Genomic DNA, 25,538 nt, shown 5'->3' on the forward strand with positions numbered 1-25,538 from the left:
AGGCCAGGAAGCTGCAGGGAGTCCAAAGAAGAGCGATGAGAGTGGTTAGTGAGGTGCCCGGTCTGATGTGAGAGGAGAGAGTACAAAGATCTGGAATGATTCTGGATGGGAATGTGAGAACAGTTTCACAAGGGTGCAGGTACCAAGCAGGGAGGCAGATTATTCAGGATGGTACCAGCGCATAGCGAGGTCGCAGTGACGCAATGAATGTGCGTGAATATTAGGGAAAGTTTCCTAATGTGAGATCAATGATGTTGTGGAGCAGTCTGTTTAGAAAAGAGGTGGCAAACCCATTGCTTGACTAATGCAGAACCAGCATGGACAAAAGCAAACAGTGTTTGGCTGATGTTTGTTTGAGTCCCAAGTAGCTACTCATTTCCCTAAGAATGAGTTTTAATTCATGTCAATGTCTTAGGGCATGGTTGTCCTCCTTGATGCCTTCTGCTAGATGGTAGTTTAGCAACAGGGAGGGCGGGCTGGACACTTTGCAAGCTGGAGAGCAGCAAATTGTGCTGCCCACCAGGACTGACAACCTGAGACTGGGAGAAACTTCACATCAGTTCATTGAAACGGCTCTTCCGAGGTCTGGCCAAGAGCTAACGGCAATAGTGGTGACCCTCTGAGAGATTCTGCCCTGACCAAAGCCAGAAGCAGCAGCAACATGGCTTCAGTGAACATACAGGGCATCAATTAACAATCTAATAAAAGAACTGGTGTAAAGCGACACATGCTAATATCAATGGAATCATGAATATATTCCGCAAGCTTCGAACTAATGGAGGAATAAAGCCTTCTTTCAGATCACTTGCAGAACAGCTCTCCCCTGAAGAATTAGGGCACAAGAAAGATGCAACGGTGATCCACCATTGGAGGAGGAATGATTTGAAGGTGCTGGGCACGCTAAAGGTGTGAAGTTGTGAAATGGCAGACCAATGGTTTGGAGAGAATACAGTCGGACTGTGTTCTGTATTCCAAGAACTTGTTTTGCTATTTATGTATGTACTTAGGTTTATTTATAATGTGTCTTAAATTCTAAGCCCAGTACATAGGGAAAAACACACCCCAGAAACAACTGCAAAATGCTTACATAACGTCAGCACTATAACTGACAGCCCTGCTAGGAAACACCTCTTCGTTACCAGGAGGGAGCCAGATTCTTTCCCTCTGTTCCAGCTGCCTTGTGCTGCTCAACAGTCTGTTGTGTCACAGTTATGAAAGCATCATAGTTATGAGAGGTTGAAGCAGCTGGGGTGGGGGCAAATTCATCATTGGTGTAAGCAGGTGCAACACCACTAAAATCCACAGAGATCCATCTGCTTGCACTAGGGCTGAATTTGGCCTGATATGTCATAACCAATGTGTCTTCATTCATTAACTGCAAAGCTGGCCATCCCCCACTATATTCTGGCCTTGAATAGCCTGTGTGACTCATTAGGTGAGACCAAATTCAGAGCTGGGGGGAGTAGGTGAAGTTCTGTGGAAGTCAGTGGAATTGAACCAGTTCTGAATTTGGTCTGTTCTTTTACTTTTTGTAAGTGAATTTATTGTTCTTTGCTGTCCCCCGTTTTGTGCAGTGGATGCCTGTCACAGAGCATCTAAACCCTGTTTAATATATCCTAATTAGTAATTAATAGTTAACTGATCATTCATTTATAATTACCAATTCATTTGCATGTATATAGCATGTTTCATCCAGAAATCTCAAAGGACTTTACAAAGGTGAGTCAGTCCCATTAACCCATTTTGCAGATAGGGAAACTGAGTTGCCCAAGGTCATCTAGTGAGTCAGTTTCAGAGCTGGGAAAAGAGCTCTGGGCTCCATAGACCTGGTTCCATGCCCGACCTCTGTATGTGTTAGCAACATTTTCACATGAAATATTTAGTAACAAACCAGGAAACAGCAACCACTTTGGATGTGTCTGCTGTCATTTGCATACATTAGCATACATTTGCGCACTCCCATTTACATACGTTTCTACTCTGATTTATGCAAATTCCCCTACACAACATTCAGCAAAGCCTTCATTTTCCCAAGCCTCACTAAAGTTTTCACTCTGTGTTTTATCCCTAAGCAAAGTTCTCTGCCATCAGCTGCTCAGGACTGGGTGGAGCCTAGATGGTGAAGAAATTCTCATGGGAGCAAGGTTGGAAGGGTGGAGGGCAGATGGGTCTGCCAGCATGGATCTGACTGCAGGAGCAGAGCCCAAGGCTGGTATGAAGGGTAATAAGATGGTCCAGGGGTTAGGGTCCCTGCTCTACCACAGGCTTCCTGTGTGACCTGGGGCAAGTCACTTGGCACCTCACTCCCAGTGATTTCAGTGCAAGTTAGGAGCCTATGTGCTCTTGAGGATCTGGGCCATAGCCGCCCTGTTGCCTTAGTTCCCCATCTGTAATGTGGGGTTAATGGTCCTTCCTTCCCTGCCAGGGATGGTGTGAGGAGAACTACATCAAACATCACAAGGTGCTCAAATAGTGCAGTAACAAGGCCGGATAAGTACCTCGGACCAACAGCACCCTCGTATATCCCCAGTAGCACTGTGCTGCTTTCAGCTCCAGCCTGATGCTTTGCAGCTGCTTATAGTAAGGACTCTCTCTGCTGCCTGTCGCATTCTTACTGCCGGTAACCTGATACCTTCTTCTTCTTCTTTATCACATGGCTGTGCAGAGGGGCGATCCGGGCCCCACTGAGTTCCATGCTGTACACACACACGCACTGTTGCAGGATGACTGGCCCCTTTAGGACCAGCCCCTGGGCCTGCTCAATCACCTCCCAACTGGGCTGATGAGAAGCAACTGGCCCATGTAAAGAGGAGAGACTGCACCCGAGGAGAAGTGAGGCAGGGACAGGTAAGAGCAGCCTGAGAGCAGAGGGGTGAGGAAGGTGCTGCAGTTGGGAGGGCTGGGGAGCCCTGCTGCATTATGGGAAGGCTTGTCTAGTGGCCCCTAAGAATGAGAAGAGCCAGTGTGGGCAGTGTAAGCTGGGCCCAGAGCTAGGGATTGGCTCGGGAAGGTAGATCCCAAGGGCAGGGTAGAACTAACAGCGGAGGAGGTTTCGGGGAGTGAGACACTGCAGGGAGTCCTCTCACAGAAGATCTGAGTTGGGGCCACAGGAGAAGACACAAGGGAGAGGAGTGGGCCTAGGAGTCTTGGGTGGATGGCCTGGAGAATGAGGCCCTGGGGCAGAGGGGTTAATTACTCTCTGGTGGGCAGGGTGACCAGATGTCCTGATTTTTATATCGACAGTCCCAATATTTGGGGTTTGTCTTACATAGGTGCCTATTACCTCCCACCCCCTGTCCCAATTTTTCATACTTGCCATCTGGTGGGGGACCTGGAAATGGTGACCTCTGAATGAGATTCAAGAGCTGCTGCATTGTAACTTTGGGGTTTGGGGAAGAACTGATTTCCCCATGAGGGATCTGTGGACTGTGCCAGTGTTGCTGCATAAAGGGTTTGAGAGATGCTAGTCCTTTGCACGGTCAGATGAAGGGGAAACAGAGGTGGGCTGCACCTGTATTGCTGAAATTGGCTTCAGGAGGGTGCCTGTGACAGGGGTTTGCCCTGAAACACTCACACAGTGAAAGACAGTGCCTGCCTCAAAGAGCGTACAGTCTAAATACTGAAGACAGACACAGGGTGGGTGAGGAAACCAATGCAGAGAGAGGCAAAATGACTCACCCAAGATCGTACAACAGGGCCACAGAGCCCAGGTCTCTTCCTGACTCCCAGACCAGTGCTTTATCCACTAGATCACGCTGCCTTCCCCTATGCACTGGCACAGCAGCTCAGACACATAGCACACTGACAGTATCTCTCTGCTTCTCCCCTCCCAGCACACCTCCAGTAGGCAATGCAGGATTTGGTCCTTTAGGGAACCTGTAAGTGAGTTTCCTTTACCACTGAGATCAAATCATTTTTCTTATAAGTCATCTGTGTTATTTGAGTTCATGGAAATATTTTCACTTAATTAGGACTTCAAAACAGCAGGGGGATCTTTAATTTAAAAGAAAATTCAGCAAACTTTTTTCAAAGGGGGTGCCCCATGTCAGAGTCTTAGACAGCTATCATGGCCCCTAAGTTTGAAAATGTTGGCCACTGCCAGTGCATTTCTTCCACAGAAGATGAATGGCCAGAGAGTGCTCCAATTCCATTCAAAAAAACCTTAACACAACTCTTCAGGAGGCTGCTGCCTTCAGTGCAGAACAAGGCCTAATTTCACTCGTGTTCTTTCCAAACACAGGACTCAGTACTGCCAATATAGCAAATGCGGGTCTATGTTATTATGACTAATTAACCAGCAAGAAAAGAAATGTAAACAACTTTATGTATAAAAATCCAGCTCAGTTCAGTTGCATAAATAACCATTGTTCTGCATGTGTCGCCATAAGCATTAACGATGGAAAGAATGATTGGAAAAGACAGCCTAGGCAATTTGATATATCATTACACCAGTACAGTTACAAAGACTTATGAGTGTAATGCAAGTAAATATATGGATCCTAGCATATGTATAAAGCAAACTCCTTCCATGCTATTTAATATCTTAGTATTGAACTCTTCTCTGTGGGCAGGCCACTCCAACACACAAGACCAAGTTCAATCAGAGTCAGGGTCTCACCATGTCTTAAATCTCAGGGCTTGTCTATTCGGCGCAGTAGTGCACAGCAGTGGGGTGTGAATTCTGATGCACACCAATGATTCACCCACTAACTGGCTTGGGTAGACCCTGCTGGTGCACATTAAAAGTGCATGCTAACAAGGTACTGTTTGGAATGGGACTATGTTAATGCGCACTAGGGAACTTTTAGTGTGCGCCAACAGTGTATATGCAGGCCAGTTAGTGCACGACATGTTGGTGTGCATTAGAATTCACGCCCCACTGATGCGCACTATTGCATCATGTAGACAAGCCCAAAGCTGAGTGTTGGCTGAGTCAGGTCCAGGACGTGTCAATGGGCCTGAGTGTTAGAGAGTCTATTTCTAATCTCTGTGAAAACTCTTTCCTGTTGGTGAGGGATAAAAATCTTTTGACCTTGACTATGATGGTCTCATTTCATCTCTGATGAGAGGTGTCACCTCGCTTTGATTCCCTCTTGGGCACTGGTGTTGACTGGTTGCAGGCTGCCTCCCCAGGAGTCAATGTCCACCTTCCTTCTCTGCACTTGGGTTGCAGATGCTTACGTTCAGGGTGGCTTCCCCTAAGTACAAAAGATGGTCACTGCATGTTCTTTGTGTCACTCAGCCTTAGCGGCATGAATCTTGGTAGCCAACAGTGCAATTTCTGATTGCATTATCTCTTACCATTCACATGGGTTCTCTCTATGGGGAGCTCAAAGGCTGCCAACAACAAAGGTAAAAGGTCTGGAAGGTAGACATGGATAGGCTAAAAGGAGTGAATGTGTTCAGGCTGGATAAAAGAAGATAGTATGGGGGAAGCTGGCACTGCTTTGTAGACAGAGTGCTCCAGCATATCCAACAGGACCATCTGTCCTGAGAACTAAAATTCTTTCTCACCCCCACACAGGTGTGCTGATTTTTTGGGAGGGTGCGGTAAGGAGGCAAGGGCCCAGAGCTTCTCATTAGTCAGTACAAACAGAACACAGAGTAACAAATGGGCTTCAGCTGCAGGAGGGGAAATTTAGGTTAGCTGTGACGGTAATTGTTGCAAACAATTTAGCAAAGGAAGAGGCTGCCAAGGCAGGCTGTGGAATCTCCATTGTGGGTGCTGATTAGAGATATGAGATCAGGTGGATGGCCTCTCCGACGTTCCTCCTGTTTTGCAAAAAGGAAGGGATCACTCTGGTCAGGAACTCATTTCCATGTGATGGAACTCGCCCTGCAGGGCAGAATGAGGGGTGATACGAAGTAGTTTGACAAGAGTGAAATTCAGCAAAACTCACAAATCTGTTGATGTTATTGGTGTTTTTCTTAAAGCCCGAGCACCTGGAGTCAGGTGAAAATCTCAGCTTTCATTTTAAAATTAAAGTTTCTAGCCCTTGAGGGTGTGGAGACAAGCTTAAAATGTGAGCCCTGACAGCTCAAAAGCTAGAGGATCAGTTAAAAGAACTCAAGAGTTATTTATTAAATCTCATAACTTTGGAGTGGTCTTATGATATTTCAGTGCTTGGAGTTGGCAATGCCAGGTTTGTCCTCGCCTGCTGTCCTTCACTGGCTCCCCTTCTCCAGCGCATCAAGCACACGCTTCCTGTCCTCACCTTTCAGGCCTCACACTAGAGAGCCCTCCCCCACCTTTCCAGTCTAACTGCTTATCACAATGCCAGCGCCAGCTTCTGCCTCCCAACAATGCCAGCTTCAATCACCTGCCTGTCTGCTTCCCCTGTAAGCACCGTCACACTTCCTCCTGTGCTGCCCCTTGTGCGTGGGAAAAATTCCCCATTAGAGCCCAGAAAGCCGTCACTGGGTCTGTGTTTGAATCCCTTCGTAAAACCTACATCTGCCAGGATGCCTAACGAATCACTGGCATTGGGTAGGCTGGCAGCTCATATCACTGATCACACACATCTGTTTCTGCTACAACCCTGATCCCTTTCCACTCCTACCTGCCTGTCTATTAGTCACCGGTCACCTCTTGTCTGTGTCTTATTACACTGCAAGCTTTCTGGGTCAGGGAGTGGCACTGAGACATTAGTATGTCAATGCCCAGTGCTTTGCAGCTCTGATCCCTGGCTGGGATCCTGAGGTGTTAGGGCAATACTAGTGATAATAATGAAGCCTTATAAAGCATTGGCCATCCACCTGCCTACCCAGTAATGCTGTGCAGGGAATCAGTCCCCATGCTCACTGAGAACGATAAAGGGTCAGTGAGCGAGTTAGAGGGTGGGGCCCCTCAGTGTGTCACTGCACAGCATCACCTCTTTGAATTTGCTACCGTGAAGAAGGCAGTGGCCGTGCAATAGTGAAAATGGCTGTGGTGAAAAATGCAGCTTTGCAGTCTGAGCCCAACAGAGCAATCAGCTGCAGCAGGATGTGCGTTCGCCCCGCGTTCAGCCGAGATCTTCCAAGACACCTCAAACCTGCCTGATGTTCTGAAAGTGCTGAGCACCCACCCACCCTCTGGCACTGGGAAGGGGTCCCAAGCTGAGCACCTGCCACAACCCTGGGTTTCCTACCCCCCAGACTTGGGTAACTGCTGCCATTGCAGAATTTCACTCTTGCTCCAAGGACCCAGTGAGCAAAGGCCCGCAGCTCTACATGGCAGATGCTCTTCAAAGGCCACTACAGGAAACCCAGTCACCACAGTCACAGTGGGTCCCCCCACTTTTTCAGGCCTTGTGGTGCCACTGCCCCAGCTCCCCTTACGCCTTCCAGCACTTCTTCTCTTAGGACTCCACAGCAGTGTCGAATAGTGCCGAAACCTTGGCCAGGGTCTGCGCCGCAGACCTGTCCCACTGAATTGCAGATTGCATCAGCCACCCACGCAGGGCTACCAGGGAGTGGCTTACTACTGCCAGGGGCCTTGTCTCAGGTATTTAAAGTGAAGTCATCAGCCCCTTCCCCCCAGCCTCCAGGAAGCCCCCCATAACCCCCCTTCCAGCATTAGTTGCAAGCCACATGGCCACTTTCAAACATGCACTTTCTAGCACGAGCCCAGTGTTGGGTTTTGTCAATAGAAACTGAATTTAGAGAGGGTGTCAACACTGGAAATCGTGTGGCTGTTGGGCCACAAAACTGCTGCTGAAAGGGCCACCCTCTCTTCCCTGCCCCCTGCTGCCCCAGGACCACGCTCCCTTTCCTCCTTTTGATCCTCCCTCTCCTTAGGAAGCTGAACTGCTGACCTAACACCTCTCCCGTTGTAGCCTTGTTTTGACCCATGTTTACCCTTAGAAGCAGCCTTGGTTTCCCTTTGGAGCATCACAGCAATGGGACACCACCTCCTTCACTCCCAGCCTGTTTGAGGGGTCCGGGGCAGCTGGGCAGCTTTGCCTGGAAGGTTTAAACTAGGAAGCTGAATTGGGAGCTGGGTTAGGGCCCCGATTTGGTTTCATCAGATGAAGCACTTAGGAGAGTGGGAGGGGAATGCATCCCAAAAACGGAGGGAAAGAAAGGGTGGAGGGATGAGAGAACAGAGGCAGAAGAGGGAAAGTGAGAGGGAATGACAGAGGCTAGGGTGAAACAACAGCCTTTGGCTTTCTTTGCAGCCAAACCCTTTGATATTTAAAATGAGGCATGCTGGTTTATGTTAAGAGGGGTAAAAGGAAAGTAAGGGGGAAGAGAGTAAAAACATTTGCCCCTTTTTCTTTGAAAAATTAAAAGAAAGGTGACCTGCAAAGGGGTTTTAAGCATTGGGTTTGTATCCTTTTTTTGCTGCTTTATAATGGAGAAGGAGGTCTGGAAGGAGTCTTTTTAAGAATGTATGTGACCCTGTTCACTGTAGAAGTTGTGGGTATAGCAAATCTGGTCATCCCTGGTATTGCAGCAGGACATCTCAGAGGGCTTTGGGATATTTATTGTGGCCTCTCCCTCCTTCATGGGAAAGGTGAAGGTGTTGAATCTTTAATGAAGACATCCATTCTGCATAATCATAGAATCATAGAATATCAGGGTTGGAAGGGACCTCAGGAGGTCATCTAGTCCAACCCCCTGCTCAAAGCAGGACCAAATCAGTCATTGATGTTAAATCGGGGCCAAACAACTCCAAGGTTGGGATGCTGTAGTGAGCCGCTCAGGGGTGCAGTCCAGAACTCACAACCTGGGGAGAGGGTGCAAAGGCGCTGTTAAGTCAACTTTGTGCTCTCCCACTCCTGGGCTGTTCTGGGGGCTTTGGAGGCCCTGGTGGAACTTAGACAGCTCTAGCGGCCTCTCCAATTTATGACAGCCTCCCCGCAGGCTGCCCTATGGGCTGCAACGCTACTCAGAATCTCTGCAGTGTTGGGTGCTGTGTCCTTTGATACACCCTCTATGCAGGGGGTTCTCGGGAAGAGGCCTTACGGCTCTCAACCAGAGCTCCTGTACCAGGGCTGCCACTTGGTCTCCTAGGGCCCAGTTACGCTGCCCCGGCCCTTTTGTTCAGCCTAAAGGTACCAGAACGGGGGTGAGGGTCTCACCCAAACAGACTGAAAACCCTTTCCCCATTCTGGTCCTCAGCATTCACCTGTAATTGTAATTGGTTCTCCAGGCATCATAATCTTCCAGGGCGGATGAGATCTGAATTTCTAATGTCAAAATCAAGCAGGAAAAAACAAAATCCTTGGAAAAACAAATCAGTAACTGGCAGTCTAACCCTTTTGAGGAGTTTGACGCCAGTCAATCCTATTGCATGACATGGCCTCTTTAAGAAATAGGTATTTAAGGGAGCAGCAAACAAGCTGGTGAACGGGACTAGCTGGTAATCATGGAGCTACCTCCTGAAGATGCGAAAAGCCCAGCTGTTAGCTGGCTCAGGGAAGCAGGGCTTTAATCTGGCTACGAGTGGGCTAGGGGGCAGATGGCTTGAATTACACAGCTGGCCATTTCTTGGGATACAAATAAAGTTATACTTACTTAAAGCTGGGGTAGTGGAGTAGTGATTCAGCCTTAGGAGGTTCATGTGAGCTGCCCAACCGTTCCTGCTCACAGTTATTCTTAGAAAGAAAAGGAGTACTTGTGGCACCTTAGAGACTAACCAATTTATTTGAGCATAAGCTTTCGTGAGCTACAGCTCACTTCATCGGATGTATACTGTGGAAAGTGTAGAAGATCTTTTTATATACACACAAAGCATGAAAAAATACCTCCTCCTACCCCACTCTCCTGCTGGTAATAGCTTATCTAAAGTGATCACACCCAGCAGGAGAGTGGGGTGGGAGGAGGTATTTTTTCATGCTTTGTGTGTATATAAAAAGATCTTCTACACTTTCCACAGTATACATCCAATGAAGTGAGCTGTAGCTCACGAAAGCTTATGCTCAAATAAATTGGTTAGTCTCTAAGGTGCCACAAGTCCTCCTTTTCTTTTTGCAAAGACAGACTAACACGGCTGTTACTCTGAAACCAGCTATTCTTAGAGGCACCTTTTCAGATGAGCACATAGACACATTCAGCCCCCTGACAATTCAGCGCTGCGAATAGATGCTTCCCGAGTGCTGCTTCGAACTTTAGAGCTGGGTGGGAAATTCTTGTCCCGTCTCAGGAAAATGTCTGAGATTTTTTTTTTAAATTTTCACACCCAAATTGGGAGGAAAAGTTGAAAGTTCAAATTTTTTCACAAACCAACAATTAAAAAAAAATCTGTTCAGGTCAATTGAAACATTTTCTTTGGGAATTTTGGTAGACGTTGACCTTTTTGTAAATCGTTTTACTATAATCAGCTTACATTTCACAACAAAAAATAATTTCAAATGGAAAAAACGGAATATTTTGTTTCAAAAACATCAAAATGGGACTTTTCATTCATTTTGAAGAAAAAATTCCAAATAATTGTTGACAGGAGAAATTCACCGAAGAAGACAATCCTTTCCTGCAAACGGTTTTCATTGTGATGAATTAGCATCTTCTGACAAAAATGTTTCATCAGAAAATTCCCACCAATTCTGCAGCATGCACTTTGGTAATCAAGCATCACAAACAGCTGAACCTTTAGCCATGGAAGCCGTTCTCACCATCAGATGGGTTGTATCACCTGAGTCGCAGTTTGTGGCTGTTTTTCACAGGGAAACGCTCCTTGTGCGTCAGTGTTCCATTCTGCCATTCCTCGGGAAAACATCCACAAACTGTGATCCTAATGAGCAAGCGTGTCTACATGATGCTTCGCCAATGGTACCATGGGTGAGCAGTTTCTATACACATCGTGAAAGGCTGCTGGCCTTTAGAGCGGATGCCTTCCTTAATTTGAGACAATTATTTCTTGACCAATTCTCCATCTCTTATCAATGCCAATGCAAGGGAGAGGGTATTTTCCCTGTATCTTTCTGTGCTTCCCATTCTGTGGTCAGCTGAGGCCATAGACAATTGGGATGCAATTCTATCAGACTTCCAAGCCATAGTCCTCTTCGCACTGTCTTCTCTGGCCAGCAGCATACCCTTGGCAGGGCGGTTCTCCAACATCCTGCTCCTGATCACAGATGCAGATAGCTGCCAGGCGATGCAAAAAAATTAGCAGGCCCTTGTACTGCAGCAGCTTTGCACTGCACTGATGGTGTAGAATGGCCCTACATCCAGCAGAGTCAACAGTGGAGGATCACCCCAATGGAGGGGACCTTCCTGTGGCATGAAACTGGCACCCTGGCTCTACAGCTTCCCCTCCCTGCAGCTGGTGCAGGGGATGTGACTGGGGCAAGGGGTAATGACCAATGCTTCAGTGTTCCCTGGTGATCCCAGGCTGCCTAAAAGGCCCCTTGAGGCCCTTGGTGGCTGTCAGGGTTCCCTCCCCACTCTGAACTCTAGGATACAGATGTGGGGACCCGCATGAAAGACCCCCAAGCTTATTTCTACCAGCTTAGGTTAAAACTTCCCCAAGGCACAAATTCTTTGCCCTTGGAGTGTACGCTGCCACCACCAAGTGGTTTAACAAAGAATCAGGGAAAGGACCACTTGGAGTTCCTATTACCCCAAAATATCCCCCCAGGCCCTTACATCCCCTTTCCTGGAAAGGCTTGAGAATCGTATCCTAACCAATTGGTTACAAAGTAATCACAGACCCAAACCCCTGGGTCTTAGGACAATAGAGCAATCAGTCAGGTTCTTAAAAGAAGGATTTTATTTTAAATAAAGGTAAAAATGACCTCTGTATTTTCCATCAGGATGGAAAATAACTTTACAGGGTAACAAAAGATTCAAAAACACAGCAGAACTTCCTCTAGGCTTAGATTCAAAGTTACAAAAAACAGGAATAAACCTCCCTCCAGCAAAGGAAAAATTCACAAGCAGAACAAAAGATAATCTAACACACCTTGCCTGGTTTTTACTTACAGTTTTTGTTATATAAGAGACTTTTAGAATGGTTTATAGGAGAAGGAGTTTTCTAACCTGATGCTTCTCTGCTTCCCAAGAGAACACACAAAACAAAGCCTTCCCCCCAGCAAGATTTGAAAGTATCTTCTTTTCACATTGGTCCTTTTGGTCAAGTGCCAACCAGGTTATTTGAGCTTCTTAACCCCTTACAGGTAAGAAGGAATTCTAGGCTACACTTAGCTGTATGGTTATGACAGTAACCATTGGGGAAGAACAGAGGTGATTCAAGCCAGGCAGCAGCCACCTTTAAACAAGTTCAAGGAGTCCAACTGCCATAATAACTAGGCCAGGGCCCACCTTTGGGAGCCACAAGCAGGGGAAGAAAAGGTTTGGGAGGAACACAGCTCTGCAAACCTTGGCCCAGCTGAAGGAGGCAACATAACTGTGGGCAGAATTCCCTCTGCAGCCAGAGCCGGTCTTATTGGTGTGGGGCACGAGCAGAGGAGAGCCTAGCGAGAGGAGCCAGGGCCAGACGCTAGAAACAAACGCTTTCTCTGGAACTGTACCAGGCGACCCTGCGACACAATGAACATGGGCCCCACACTGCCATTCTCACTGAGGCGCATCTCGGTGTGCAATTATTCGGACATGCTCCGGCTTCCCCGAGCCTCTGGGCTCAAAGGCAGGGCAGGATCCAGGGACGGAAGTGAAGAGGAGAGGCTGTCCACCATCCCCACTTTGTTGCCTCTCTGTCCAGACCACAGTGCTGTCTGTGGTGGGGCTGGAGGGCAGGTGTGTGGCTGCTCCCCCTGGGATGGGGGGCAGCCGATGGGTATTATGGCATGAGCTCAATCTCATCAGCCTGATGGTCAGAGGTGAGCTCCCACCACTTTAATCAGTTTCCATGGGTATGCTGTGTGCTCAGCCCCTCAGACCATCGAGCCCCTTGGCTTTCTTGGGAGGGAGCTCTTGAGCATGGCTCAGGGATCAGCCTGTCAGACCCTACTGTGTCCCACTCCCTGTTCCTCTCAGTGATCCCAGCCTGCCACTCCCGACCTTTCCCCCAGGGCTCGCCCTGATTCTGCGGCAGTAGTGGGTATGAAAAGCCCCTTCCATGGAGCCGGAGAGGAAGCAGCAGCCTTGGCAATGAGCTGAGACAGGCCAGGCCAGCCCCCTCAATTTAATAGTGAAGGAATGAAATCAGGCACCAATTTAGGCCTTGATGACTTCTCAGCTTGGATTCACCCAGGCATTAAAGAGTTGGCAGGAAACTTTCAGACTCATGCAGATAAGAATGAATCCCTCTGGAGCGCCAGACAAACAGTCCAGCTTGTCCCCTCTGCACATGGGCCCTGGCCCGCTCCAGCCTTCAACTTGCAGAGCTTCCTCCACATCCCTGGGGAGGACAGGTCCTATGCTACAGGCCAGCGGTTTGTGCATAGCTCTCAGGATGTTCATGGGTGCTAGTACCTCCACATAGCTCCTGCAGTCCACCCACTCCTCCCATGACAGCATGGCTCTCCCTTGCGCTTATGTGCTCCAGCCCCACTCAGGGTGGGTTTCGCTGAGCAGAGGGACAGCCAGCATCAGCTGCCTTTGTCCACGTTCTCTTACCCTTCATGTGCTTAAGGGAGGATGGTTCCACCCAGAGCAGCCCACTCCCACGTCCAGCCCCCTCAACCCATGGAGCCCTGACCCCACAGTGCTTACATGGGGTAGGCTTCTGTGGGATTGAGGAAGGGGGAGCAGGCTGTAGCTATCCACCTCCTCCTGCACACCCCAGACTAGGTAGCCCTCAATCTGGCTCCCTTAGGCATGCAGTATAGAAATGGACAATGGATCCCACACACGAACCCCTACTGGCATACACTACAATGACCAGGCATAGCTCCAGAACCAAACTGGAGAGAGAAGTGATCCAGCCACAGAGGAGAAATATTCCTGGAGTATGAAAACCCTCCACAAATGAAACAGAAAGATGGGAGGGCATCCTTAGGGGCTGTGGCCACTGGCATCAGACATAAGGCAGGATTCCATCAGCCTCAGGTATTTCCCAGGCACCTGGCGCCCAGGGAGCTGATGCCACACAGAATCCAAAAACTGGCGTTTAAACGGAAGCTGTCATAGGGCTGATTCTCCTCTCGCTCTCAGTGTTGTAAGTCAGGAGGAACTCCAGTGAGGTCAATGGAGCCACCCTGGGGTGAACCCGGGTGGGAGGAGGATCAGACTAGGTGTTATGCATGAAGCCAAAGGCATACAAAATACCAGACCCTGCTAGTTCATGCCCAGTAATCACTGTTTTGTATTTAAGGTGAGTGACCTGGATTCTGCTTTGAATTATACTCCTTAGACTTCAGTGGGAGGTCAGCGAGGCTGAGCCTGTGTGCTGGGGGGCTAAGGGCCTGATCCAAGACCCACTGAATTCGATAGGAGTCCTTCCACTGACTCCAGCTAGAGTGACCAGATGTCCGGATTTTATAGGGACAGACCCTATTTTGGGGTCTTTTTCGTATATAGGCTCCTATTACCCCCCACCCCCTGGCCCGATTTTTCACATTTGCTATCTGGTCACCCTAACTCCAGCAGGCATTGAGCCATACCCTAAGCAAGAGGTGGCCAGAGAAGGAAAGAAGCCCTTATGTACTACATTGGCTCTAGCAGCCATACAAGAGGTCCTACCTTTGATGGAGGTCCAGATTAGAGCCCTGCAAATCTGCAGATATCCGCAGACCATTTTTGCGGATCACAGATTGGATGTGGATACAAATTTTGTATCTGCACAGCTCTGTTATGTGGGCCTCACCCACACGCTATATATACTACATGTGTGGCCCTGAGGATGTCACATGGGCCGCAGCTGTGTGCTGTTTGGGCCGTGGGTTGAGAAGCACTGCTCCAGAGATTCAGGATAGTCAAGGAGAACCATGCCATGGCCATGCAGTATCTGGCCTAGTTATCAGCCAGTCCAGTCCCCCAACGAATGAACTGAACACGTGTGTTCAAAACAGCATGAGCCCTGGCTGAGTCTGTGAGGGCGTGGGCCAAGTGACACAACCGGCCTTCTCCATCTCCAGTAGCTACAATCCCAACACACCTTCCCATCTCACCTCTGCTGTCTGTAGGGGCCCCCTCTCCTTCTCCAGCTGAGGCTGGTCCCCCCCTCAGCGCCTGCAGGTTGGTAGGGAGGCTGGGTGATTGCTTACTCATACCCCGAGCAAACTCTTGGGGGTCTGCCTGGAGTAGCTGCTGCCTCCCTAGTCCTCACAAGATCTGCTTGGGGTCAAGCTGATCCCCAGACACCATCTTGGCAGTTGGGAAGTGCCCCCTCCCACTGCTTCCCAGGGCTCTCCAGATGGCAAAGATAGAGACACATCATCACCCCCACGTGGTAGCTAGGCAGTCACGAGCTAAGGATTATGGAGCACCCGGCCAGCATGCAGTTGCTAGGGAACTCCAGGATTCCTTAGCGATTGCCTCAGGGATTCTGAGGCACCTGAGCCCTGCACTCAGTACTGGCACTGGCCAGCCCTGGAAATGGTCCTCCCTGGTCAAAGCAGCCAGGGGTATGGATTTATCTAACCGCCCCAGAAGACCTTTGGAGTTCAGGAGGCAGCAGTCATGCCAGCAGGAGGCAGAGAACCACCTGAGGCCCCAGAAAAGGTGCTAAAGGGCCTACCTAACCCCCGGGTAGAGTAGGAGGTCGCTCAGGCCCCTGCCAAAGACTGCCAGCAGCAGGTGGGAGGCTGCCATGGTCTGGGGGAGGGAAGCACTGGAAGGGGGATGCTGCTTTGTAAGGCTGGCTGCTTGGGTGTTCTTGTACAAGCTGTCTGGGAACTTGGGCTGGTGTCTCCAAACACAGACAAACCTGCCCTGGCCCTGAATTTGAATGGGGAATGGTCTGTTTCCTGAATTTGAATGGGGAATGGTCTGTTTGCAAACATTCTGCATGGCCCTATGTATCCTTTTCCTGCAATGGGACATGGTGACACCCACTGTTCATGCCGGCTTTTTCTCTGCCACATCTTGCTGCAAACACAGCACTAACATGCTGTCAGTACAGTCTGGGGCTCCCTGCTTTCTCTGTTCATGTATTTATAAAAGGCCCATCCAGTGCCCTGGGAGCTTTATCCATGATCACTAACAGAGCAGTTCAGTAGGCCAGGAGATCACCTCCGACATCCCCACCCTGAGCTCCCAGCACACACACAACCCACCTCCCAAGTCCCCTTCCCAGCCTACCCTCCCCCCCCCCAAGAGAAGCCTGGGGAAACAGGTGGGTTTGCAGGCTGTGGGACCATGGAGGAACTGAGCTCTGGCATCAGGGGTATTGGACCGATCACACCCTGCTGCCAGTCTCTTCCCATTTATACCTAGAGGGACTGTTTGCTCAAGCATTGAGCTGACCTAGCCTGCCAGGGTGCCACATAGACAGTGAGGCACCTTTCAAGTCACTACTTTGTGCCTGCTTTGAGCAGGGGGTTGGACTAGATGATCTCCTGAGGTCCCTTCCAACTCTGATATTCTATGATTCTAGGACTCAAACCATGCTGGGTGCAAAAGGCCAAAACCAACCCCTTTCTCTTCCCCTAGAAATCCTGGGGTCGGCAGTGCCGCTCACAGGGCACAGGTCCTACGTTCTTCCAGGGAGGCACGCTGCTTCCTAGGAGGGTGTTGCATTCTGCGCAGGCTAGGTTTTCCGATCACTTTGATGTCCATACTACGGACACGGGTACGGGTGTGGAGCACATTATGGCCATCCTGCCGATCGGTGACATAGGCCATGAGAACCGTAGTAAGGCCCACATCTGAAAGAAGGCATTTAATCTCCATAGCAAGCATGGCTGATAAGATGCACAGGAGACAATCACAGCCGCCATCCAGCAAGACTGCTAGGTAAAGGGCTTTGGCATAATCACTGCCATCTCCTCCATTTCCTTCCCATCCTACAAGCTTTATCCCAACCTAGTCTGCATCAAGTCTCAGGCAGCTCACGCTCACCTGAGCCCCAGACTCAGTTCAACATCAGCTGAAACCCTCCATCACATACCAGCTGGGTTAGAAGAGAAGGAGATATAAAGCTGAAAGCTACCACCAGCCACATGTTCTCATTAACCTATGTAAAGTCCCCATCAGGAGGGGTGACAGAGTGAATCCCTAGGCACCCCACAGGAGAGTGCCCTTGGGGTCCATGAACAAATGCCCAGGACCACCCTTTGGATGCTTTCAGACGAAAGAGATAAAACCAGTTCAAAGAAGCCCCTGCTCAAGCCCCCTGCTCAGCCAGGGTCCATAGACTAATCAACCTTTGATAGCATCCCTCCCCCATAGTAAACCCCTGCTAGGAGATGTATCAAAATCACCTTGTGGTCAACGGCATGAAAGGCAGGTGATAGTGATAGATCTAAAAGAATGAATGTGGACCTCCAAACTTCATCCATCCCCAGGGGTGAGACCATCCACACACACACCCACTCAGCCTCAGTGCCATACAAGGTCTGAAGAACCCCAAAGAATCTCAGGATTTCTGGTTGTTCAGCCACCACATTCTCCATAACCTCCCACAAAGATGGGATATTCCAGATGGGGTGATAGCTGGAGAAATTGCTCATGGCTAAGGCTACGTTGGTCAAGGAGATAACGGAAGTCACGGATTCCGAGATGTCTGGAGACCTCCCTGACATTTTGTGCTTCAGCCCCAGGGGCCAAGGGACTGGAGCTGGCAGCCAGCAGGGCCCCAGCAGGGTTCTGGCAACAGCCTTGCTGGCGGCAGGGACGGGGAGAGGCTCGGGTGAGTGGCTGGGAGTGTCCTGTTTTCATTTTGGGAAATGCACCCTGCAGCTCCCAGCCACCATGAGCATAGGGGGGCACCCCCTGTAGCTTCCAGCTGCCGCAGGCAGAGGGAGAACCCCACAGCTCCCAGCCACCATGGTGGCAGGGGAAACCATGGAGCTGCAGCAGCAAAAGTCACAGACAGGTCACGGTTTCCGTGAATTTTTGTTTCTTGCCTGTGACCTGTCTGTGACTTTTACTAAAAAAACCATGACAAAATTTAAGCCTTATGGCATGTGATGGCTTTTGAAGCAGGAGTCTAACCATTCTTTCCTTGTGGGAAACCGACACTCTAGGTGACAAAGCTCTGCTGAAGTCATAGGGACATAGCCCTAAGGCATTGGTAGCAAATGGCACATCCTACAGCACCACCAGAACTCCTTCAAACCTCTGGGGCTTGAATGCAAGCAGAGAGGACTCTGTGTGTGGCCCCCCAGGAGCCATTTCCACTGAGGCAGCACTCTCAGTCAAGCTTTTTTGTACAGCCCTTGATGTGAAAGCCCCTCCCAATGAAAAGTTCTTGGTTTTGTCATTTGGTGCAAACAGCTCCGATTAACCAGATGGCCCAGAACACGTCCCCTGGCAGGGCCGTCACAGAGGCAGAGGCAAAAAAGCCTCCACTGATTCCTTCATGGCCTCGGCATAAGATTTCAAAACCCGATCATGCTGTCAGATTTGGTGTTGGAATGGCGCTTTGTCCATAAACAGGCCTCAGGGTTAAACACTTGATGAGGGTTGGATTCGAGTGCAGTGTTTGCTCATGGGCAGTTGTACGACACACGGGGGCATAATCAGTCCCAGGTTGATAGTAGTGTGTTAGTAGGTAAACATTGGCCTCAGGGTGGTACAGTGCCCTCTCAGCTTTCAAGCAGGGTTGAGCGGTATGGCCTCGTAGTATGGACACCAGCTGCCTGCCAGCATCACAGCATTTCCTGGGATGCTGAAATGACTACAGTCCATTTTAACCGTGCATTGAAAAGTCCTCACCAGCATGACTATAAGGCTGGAAATCTGCAGATTCGTGGTAAGGGACGGATGATCAAGGTACAAGTATCTATTTATTGAGTACTGGCTGTTCTCTCCAGCTACATTAACAACACTAAACAATGGCACTGCATTAACAAGACCCCAGTATTGCGAGCCAGCCGACAGTGCTGTTGGGAGAGTAATGGAATTGAACTTGACCAGTGCTGTGTTGACCTGGCGTCCCTTTCCTTCCCCGTTCAAAGGGCAATAATGATATTTACAATACATGGGACTCCCGCTGTAATAGCCCCGTGCATGCATTCCTTTGAGACCCCATGGGCCCCGGTCACCAAGTCCCTTTGTTCACACGGTCAGTCAGCATAGAAAGGCTCTGGATCTCATGGAGAAACTCCTGCCCAATGCTGCCCTCTCCTGTTCGCCTTCAGCAGAACCAGGAACCAGCAGAGAAAAGCAGAGACCTCTATTTGTGCAGTGACAGGAGATTTCCTGCCAGAGGTGCTGGAACTAGGGGTGCTGGGGAGGGGAGCAGGCTGCCGCCTCCCCGTCTTGAAGTGGTTTCCATCATACACAGGGTTTACAGTTTGATTCAATGGCTCGCAGCACCCCCACTGTGCAAATTGTTCCAGCCCCCCGTCATGCTCCTACCCTCTCTCCAGTACACCTGGACAGCAGTGGGTTTATTTAAAGATTCTACCCGGTGGGTACATGCTGGGTATATATATATATATTTTTAAACCCATCTAAAATTGCTGTCTTCGGGCTTTATTTGCTCATTAGCTCAGTGGGCAATAGCATGATGCTGATGGAAAAATGTTAGCCCAGATTCCTTATTATCTGGCTCTGCCTGTAGCTCATTAACATGTTCCCTGCTGGGGAGCAGCACTCGTTTATCACTGCTTATTTATTTAAGGCTTCACAGCCTACACTGGTGCTAAATCGCCTTCTTTTTGAGAAGAAGGGAAATATTAACCCCAGAGCAAACAGTACAGTGCTATGCGGGGAATGGCAGACTGCAGGGCTGGCTGGGCATGTTCAGAGAGATGGGCACAGTAGGGGTGTGGGCACAGAGCCAGCCCTGAGAAGCTTGAGGTTGGGGGCATTCAGATCTGAATCCCTAAATTTCACCCTGACATCTGGATTTGGGGCTATGTTTTTGTGAGAGTCCGCCCCAGCCTTGTAGAACAATGTCCTGGCATTTTCCACTGTGGGTGGCTGTGTGTGTATCTGTGCTATATACAATCTGGTTTGCTTGCTCCTGTGTGTGGCAATGCCTTTCCCAAAGCCAACAACCAAGTTATCACACAAGGGTGCTGGGCCATCTTGCAGCATTGGCAATTTCTGCGCAAGAAGATGTTTATAGATGGTATACGTTCATTGTACAGAACAGAGCTGGCAGTCAGGACTCCTGGAAAGTGCTGTGATCTCTCTTTCAGGTTTGGCTCATAATGAGTTTGAAAAATCTGTGTCAGAACCACATTCTCTTGGGTCTCAGGCCCTGAGGTTTGAAAAGGGTATAGTTCAAACAAACCTGGTTTTCCCCGTAGTAGAAAACTCATTCCAAATCCCTACAGGCCATGCAAGGTTCAGGTGTGATGCTCAACAGGGCAGGGATTATATCTTCCTAGATGTCTGTATAGTGCCTTGAGGGCATTACCAGAAATGTAATAACGATATCTGGACTTGCACCCATTCATACAAGTTTTCTGGGTCACCTGAGTCAGCAGGATCTTTGGCTCTCATGCACCCACAGTACTCCCATCTCAGGAAAGCACGCTCCCTCTGGAAAGCTGGGCTGCAATCATTAGAATGTAAGCCAGATCTGGTATGCTAATGAGACAGTTGCTGAGAAACATAGAGGGGAAAATGCATTCGTTGCCCCCTGGCTTTTTCACCTGGATCACGGTGCTAAAAGGCCCCAGTCCAGCACAAGTAAGTGTGAATGGCTTTTGCTGGAAGATGAGCTGGGAATCATAGAATCATAGAATATCAGGGTTGGAAGGGACCCCAGAAGGTCATCTAGTCCAACCCCCTGCTTGAAGCAGGACCAATTCCCAGTTAAATCATCCCAGCCAGGGCTTTGTCAAGCCTGACCTTAAAAACCTCTAAGGAAGGAGATTCTACCACCTCCCTAGGTAACGCATTCCAGTGTTTCACCACTCTCTTAGTGAAAAAGTTTTTCCTAATATCCAATCTAAACCTCCCCCACTGCAACTTGAGACCATTACTCCTCGTTCTGTCATCTGCTACCATTGAGAACAGTCTAGAGCCATCCTCTTTGGAACCCCCTTTCAGGTAGTTGAAAGCAGCTATCAAATCCCCCCTCATTCTTCTCTTCTGCAGGCTAAACAATCCCAGCTCCCTCAGCCTCTCCTCATAAGTCATGTGTTCCAGACCCTTAATCATTTTTGTTGCCCTCATGAGATTCCCTGGGTATTTCAGACAGGCCGGCAATACTGCAGGAACAGTATTTCAGCACTTTCATTTCTGCTCACTTGGTGCAAAAACTGGCACGTTCCCCACTCAGGGGCTTCCAGCACACAACACTTTGCCCATTGGAGTTCCGCCGCACTTCATGGGTTTTGTGTTGAATTTTGCATTTGAATGAACCCAAAGATTCAAAGCCAAAGTTAGTCAGAATTGCCAGGTTTCCCCTGACACTATTAGTGTTTGTCAAAGTCATAAACTAGCCTAAGTTGGCTTGAAAATGAGACCATGATCACGTGAAGGCAGAGATAGGTCTGACCCACAGCATTCTGATCTAGAGCTAGAGTCTGGTGCTCTTCAAAGCTGCGTTTTGAGGATTTTGAGAGTGTGCTGTTATGGAGATAGAGTTAGTAGGGAAGTTTAAATTTAAGCTTTACCAGAGTCCTGGGAGCCAGGGGTGCAGGTTAGCTTCAGTCCACTGTGGAGCTGGGACCTATCACAAGTTTAGATGCAAACGTCCACGGTTTGGATCTGTGGGTTCGGCTCGGCCCATTATAAAGTCTGGGGTCAGCTGTGCAGCTGGACCCAGTATTTCGAAGTTCTGGATTGTGGAGCTCTGGAGTAATGGCTCTGAGCCTATATCTGCTCAAAATCTCTCTCTCTCTCTCTCTCTCTCTGAGTCATTCAGGCCAAAGGGCGAGCACAAGCATGAGAATGGCTCCGTAGCCTGGCGGGTAGAGCACTTGCCCAGGAGGTGGGAGACCCAGGGTCCAGGCCTGCTGCTCCAATGACTCTTCAGGTATTTGTTCACGGTGCAATGGCTTCAGCAGGAGAGACAGAGGGAGCTCCACCTCAGAATATCCGATAGCCTAGTGGTTAGAGCACTCATCACAGAGGTGGCACAGATCCCTTTGCAGGGGGGATTTGAACTTGGGATCTCCCACATCCCAGGTGAGTACCCTGACCCAGGGCTAAAAGCTAGGAGGGAGGTCCTTCTGCCTGCCCCACCCCCACCCTTGCTGTTTTGTGTGAACTTGCCTGAGGGGCCCCATCTGGTGGTGGCCTCTGAGGACACTCACCGGATTGGGCCCTGCATGTGCCTTAGGTGGCTGAGTGCCTGTCTTCCCCGTTTAATGAATTGCTCGGGGGCTGAGGCAAAGGCAGGTGCCCAGGCACCTAGAGGGAGGCAGCGGTTCACGGGCCCAGTGGCAGAAACACAGCCAGCGAGGGAATGTCTACTGCAAAAACGCAGGCACTGAGTGAGTTTAGGTACCTGCAGTGGGAGATGTGTGCATCGCGGTGGTCTCAGAACAGGAACTTAGTCGCCTCACTCCTTCTGTGCCCTCTGACCTGCCCTCAGTCACACAGGGAGTCTGGGACAGAGCAGGGAACTGCGCCTGGCTCCTAGGCTAGTCCTCAAGCCACTGCAACATCCTTCTTCTAGTCATGTACACCTTGAACCCGCAAGAGTAACCTGGGTATTTCACATGTCTGCCCTTGTGTTCCAGGTTTGCAGCTGGAGAAGCCAAGCAGAGTTGCACAGAGGATGACAAGGAACAGTTGCAATTGAAAGACATCAGAGATGGATTCAGCTCTACCTTTGAAAAAATTGTGGAGTCCGACCTTATGAAGGGCACGTACTACAGCAGCCTGGACTCCCTGGATGTGCTCTCCCTCACAGATGAGACAGACAGCTGTGTCAGTTTCGAGGCTCCGCTCACACCGCTGATTCAGCAACGGGTCAAGGAAAGCCCAGAACTTTTAGAACAGAAACTGGTTGCCCAGCAGAAAGGAGCCCTGCAACACATGGCAGCAGATAAGCAAGAGCAGGCAGCTGCGAAGCCAGCGGAGGAGGATTTGGGGAGCCCTCTGAGGCACTCGATTACCAGCAGCAGGTCGGAGAATGTGCTCAGCCGGTTATCCATGAAAAATATCCCTAATGGATTCCACGTCGATGGAGCTGAGGAAGACGCCTTGAAGCTTATTAACTCCATCAGGTAAGGCAGACTGTGAGTTCTGAGGCCGGGAGTGTCTTTTTTGTTCTGTGTTTGTACAGCACCTAGCACAGTAGGGGCCCACAGACCTAACTGGAGCTCCTGGACACTACAGATTATTAGCAGTATGCTAGCATTCTCCTTTGTGCTTCCCTGTGTACATGCCACAACAACGTACAATCAGTATTCATCAGGAGGTGACACCTATCATCCTTATCTCTCTTATAGTAGGACCCTGGCCCAGGATCAGGGCTAGGTATATACAGACTATTTTCCATATGACCACTGTGTCCTTGGCGAGCATGATGGATGCTGCAATCCAAAGGGGAAAGTCACTTACAAGAGGAATAGCCATAACACAAGGAAATGGGGTCAGTCTGAATTATAGATGCTGATGCTGTGTAACGCTGCCGACGTAGGAAGCTAAGTCCTGCAAGCGTAGGGAGCGACATTATTCTTCCATTCACCAGGGGGCAGGGTGAAGGAATCACACCCCAGCGCATGGTTTGGTGAGTTTCTGAGCTTTCACCTTTGGAGACAGAGGGTAAAATGTGCTTATTCAGCTGCCGGACGTCCATTGTCTCCAGTGGGAACGCGGCCTGCAGAGCAGCTGCAGAATGGGGCCCTCCAGTATAGGCCTGCAGCTCGCATTGAAGTCAGTTCGACTGTGCACTGTGTACCATTGGCAGGATTTGGCCCTTCAGCCAAATCACGATTTCTTCACTGTGTATTGAGTCAGTCCTTACTCAGGCAAACCTGTGACTGACTTCATGAGGTTTGCCCATGTAATGACTGAGCATCCACTGCATAGGGACATAGTTTGCCCTTACGCTGACATCCCCTGGTTGGCCAAGGAGCACAAGACCAGAGATGGGAGACATAGGTCACCGCTGTGCTACCCAGATTCTGTGTCCTCTAAGTGCCAGTCTGACCCCTGGCACACATTATGGCTCCACGGGGTCATTAAGGCACCCACAGATTATTCAGATTCCCTGAAGCAACCAGGAGGGGAGCGTCACAGGAGCCACTATGGTGGTTCTGTGCCACCCTGGAGTCCCTTAGAAAGGGAAGCCTCAAGTGGCCTGATCTGCCAGCTTCAGGGCTGCTTTGCACGGCCAGCGTAGTCAAAAGCAGTTGTAGCGCTCCTTGAAACTGGGGCCTTCGACTTTAAAGCTTCGCAGAAATGAGAACGCAAATGAATACAGGTAAACCCCCCATCTGAGCTGCTGTGTTTCATCAGCGCTTTATGCTTGGTTTCACCTCTTCTTCCATTTGTGCTTCCTACATATGGCTGTTCTGGGAGTTCAGTCCTGGATCAGGACTTTCTGCACTTGCCTCCTCTTGTATGGACTCATTTACAAAGGGGCATTTGTTTGGCTTGTTCGACACCTGCTTTGCCAGCTCTCCTCTTTGTCTGCCAATTGTGTTCCTATTATGGATTTTGGGGGTGATTTTATTATTGCAAAGGGCTATGGGCCATGGGATCAGCCATCTATCTACTCAACACCCAGTCATTTATTTGTGTGGCTTATACAACCTCTGTCTTCGACTGCAGGCACATATACAATTAGTACTTAGAACACATTGCAAGTTGGCATACATAATGCCAACTAAAAGGCTAAAACATTCTCCCACCCACTGAACTTAACCCCACCCTATTACCCCCAGCTGCAGACGCTGGACTTAGAGTGAGAATGGAATAATACTGGCTCTTATTTGAGTCACAAGTGGAAACGAGTCTGAAGGTGTCCTTCCAGCCCCCGTCTGTGTGCATTACAAACCTGCCATATACTGGGCATGGTTCAGCCCCAAACAAGCCTGCTGGGCATGGTCATGGTGCATTGACTGACCTTTATGGGGCTGGGACTGGAGAGGGAGTCTAGAGACTGGCAGAGCTGGGGGAGGCGACAGAAGCGGGGCAAGAGTTTCAGAACAGTATTGAAATGCATGGGGGTGAGCAAGTCTCTCTAAAATTGTTTAGGTGCGCATTACCCACTTAAGCACCCTGGCCTTGCCCTTAGTCCATTGTCTTCTGCTGCCCTGGTGCCCTAGAGGGAGAGGTGGGGTCATTACAGTTTATAGCCCCTTCTCCCTTTCGATTGCTGGGGCCAGCTCAGCACAACCAGCCCCTCACTTCAGATGCAGTTGCTTCCAGAACAAGGGCTGATCTGTGCAAGCAGACTCACCAGGACAGCTGAGCCAGTGAATGGAATTTGCAAAGCAGCAGAGATTAGCGAGTTAGCTTCAGACTGACGCGCTGAGCGAGTTGTGTCCGGATCAAAGCAGATCACTCGGTGCCATTAAGAGAGTGAATGAAAAAGTAGCAGTGACGAAAATATCCCCAGAAAAGCAAACACCCACCCTGCCGTGTAAGCACTTCAGGTTAGAGCTGAATCCCCGCCAGAGCAGAGAGGC

General features: G+C 49.6%; 1 protein-coding gene across 4 annotated transcripts in view; it reads left to right on the forward strand.

The window, feature by feature from the left end:
• PSD2 (pleckstrin and Sec7 domain containing 2) overlaps positions 1–25,538 on the forward strand; it is a 148,229-nt gene that overhangs the window by 51,878 nt on the left and 70,813 nt on the right. For all 4 annotated transcript variants that reach the window (XM_073356046.2, XM_073356047.2, XM_073356048.2 and 1 more), the window contains exon 3: positions 22,638–23,126. In XM_073356046.2, coding sequence (XP_073212147.1) covers positions 22,638–23,126 — 489 coding nt within the window. The remainder of the gene's footprint in view (positions 1–22,637; positions 23,127–25,538) is intronic.

Source organism: Lepidochelys kempii, chromosome 8 (genome assembly GCF_965140285.1).
Source record: "Lepidochelys kempii isolate rLepKem1 chromosome 8, rLepKem1.hap1, whole genome shotgun sequence".
Taxonomy (NCBI): domain Eukaryota; kingdom Metazoa; phylum Chordata; order Testudines; family Cheloniidae; genus Lepidochelys; species Lepidochelys kempii.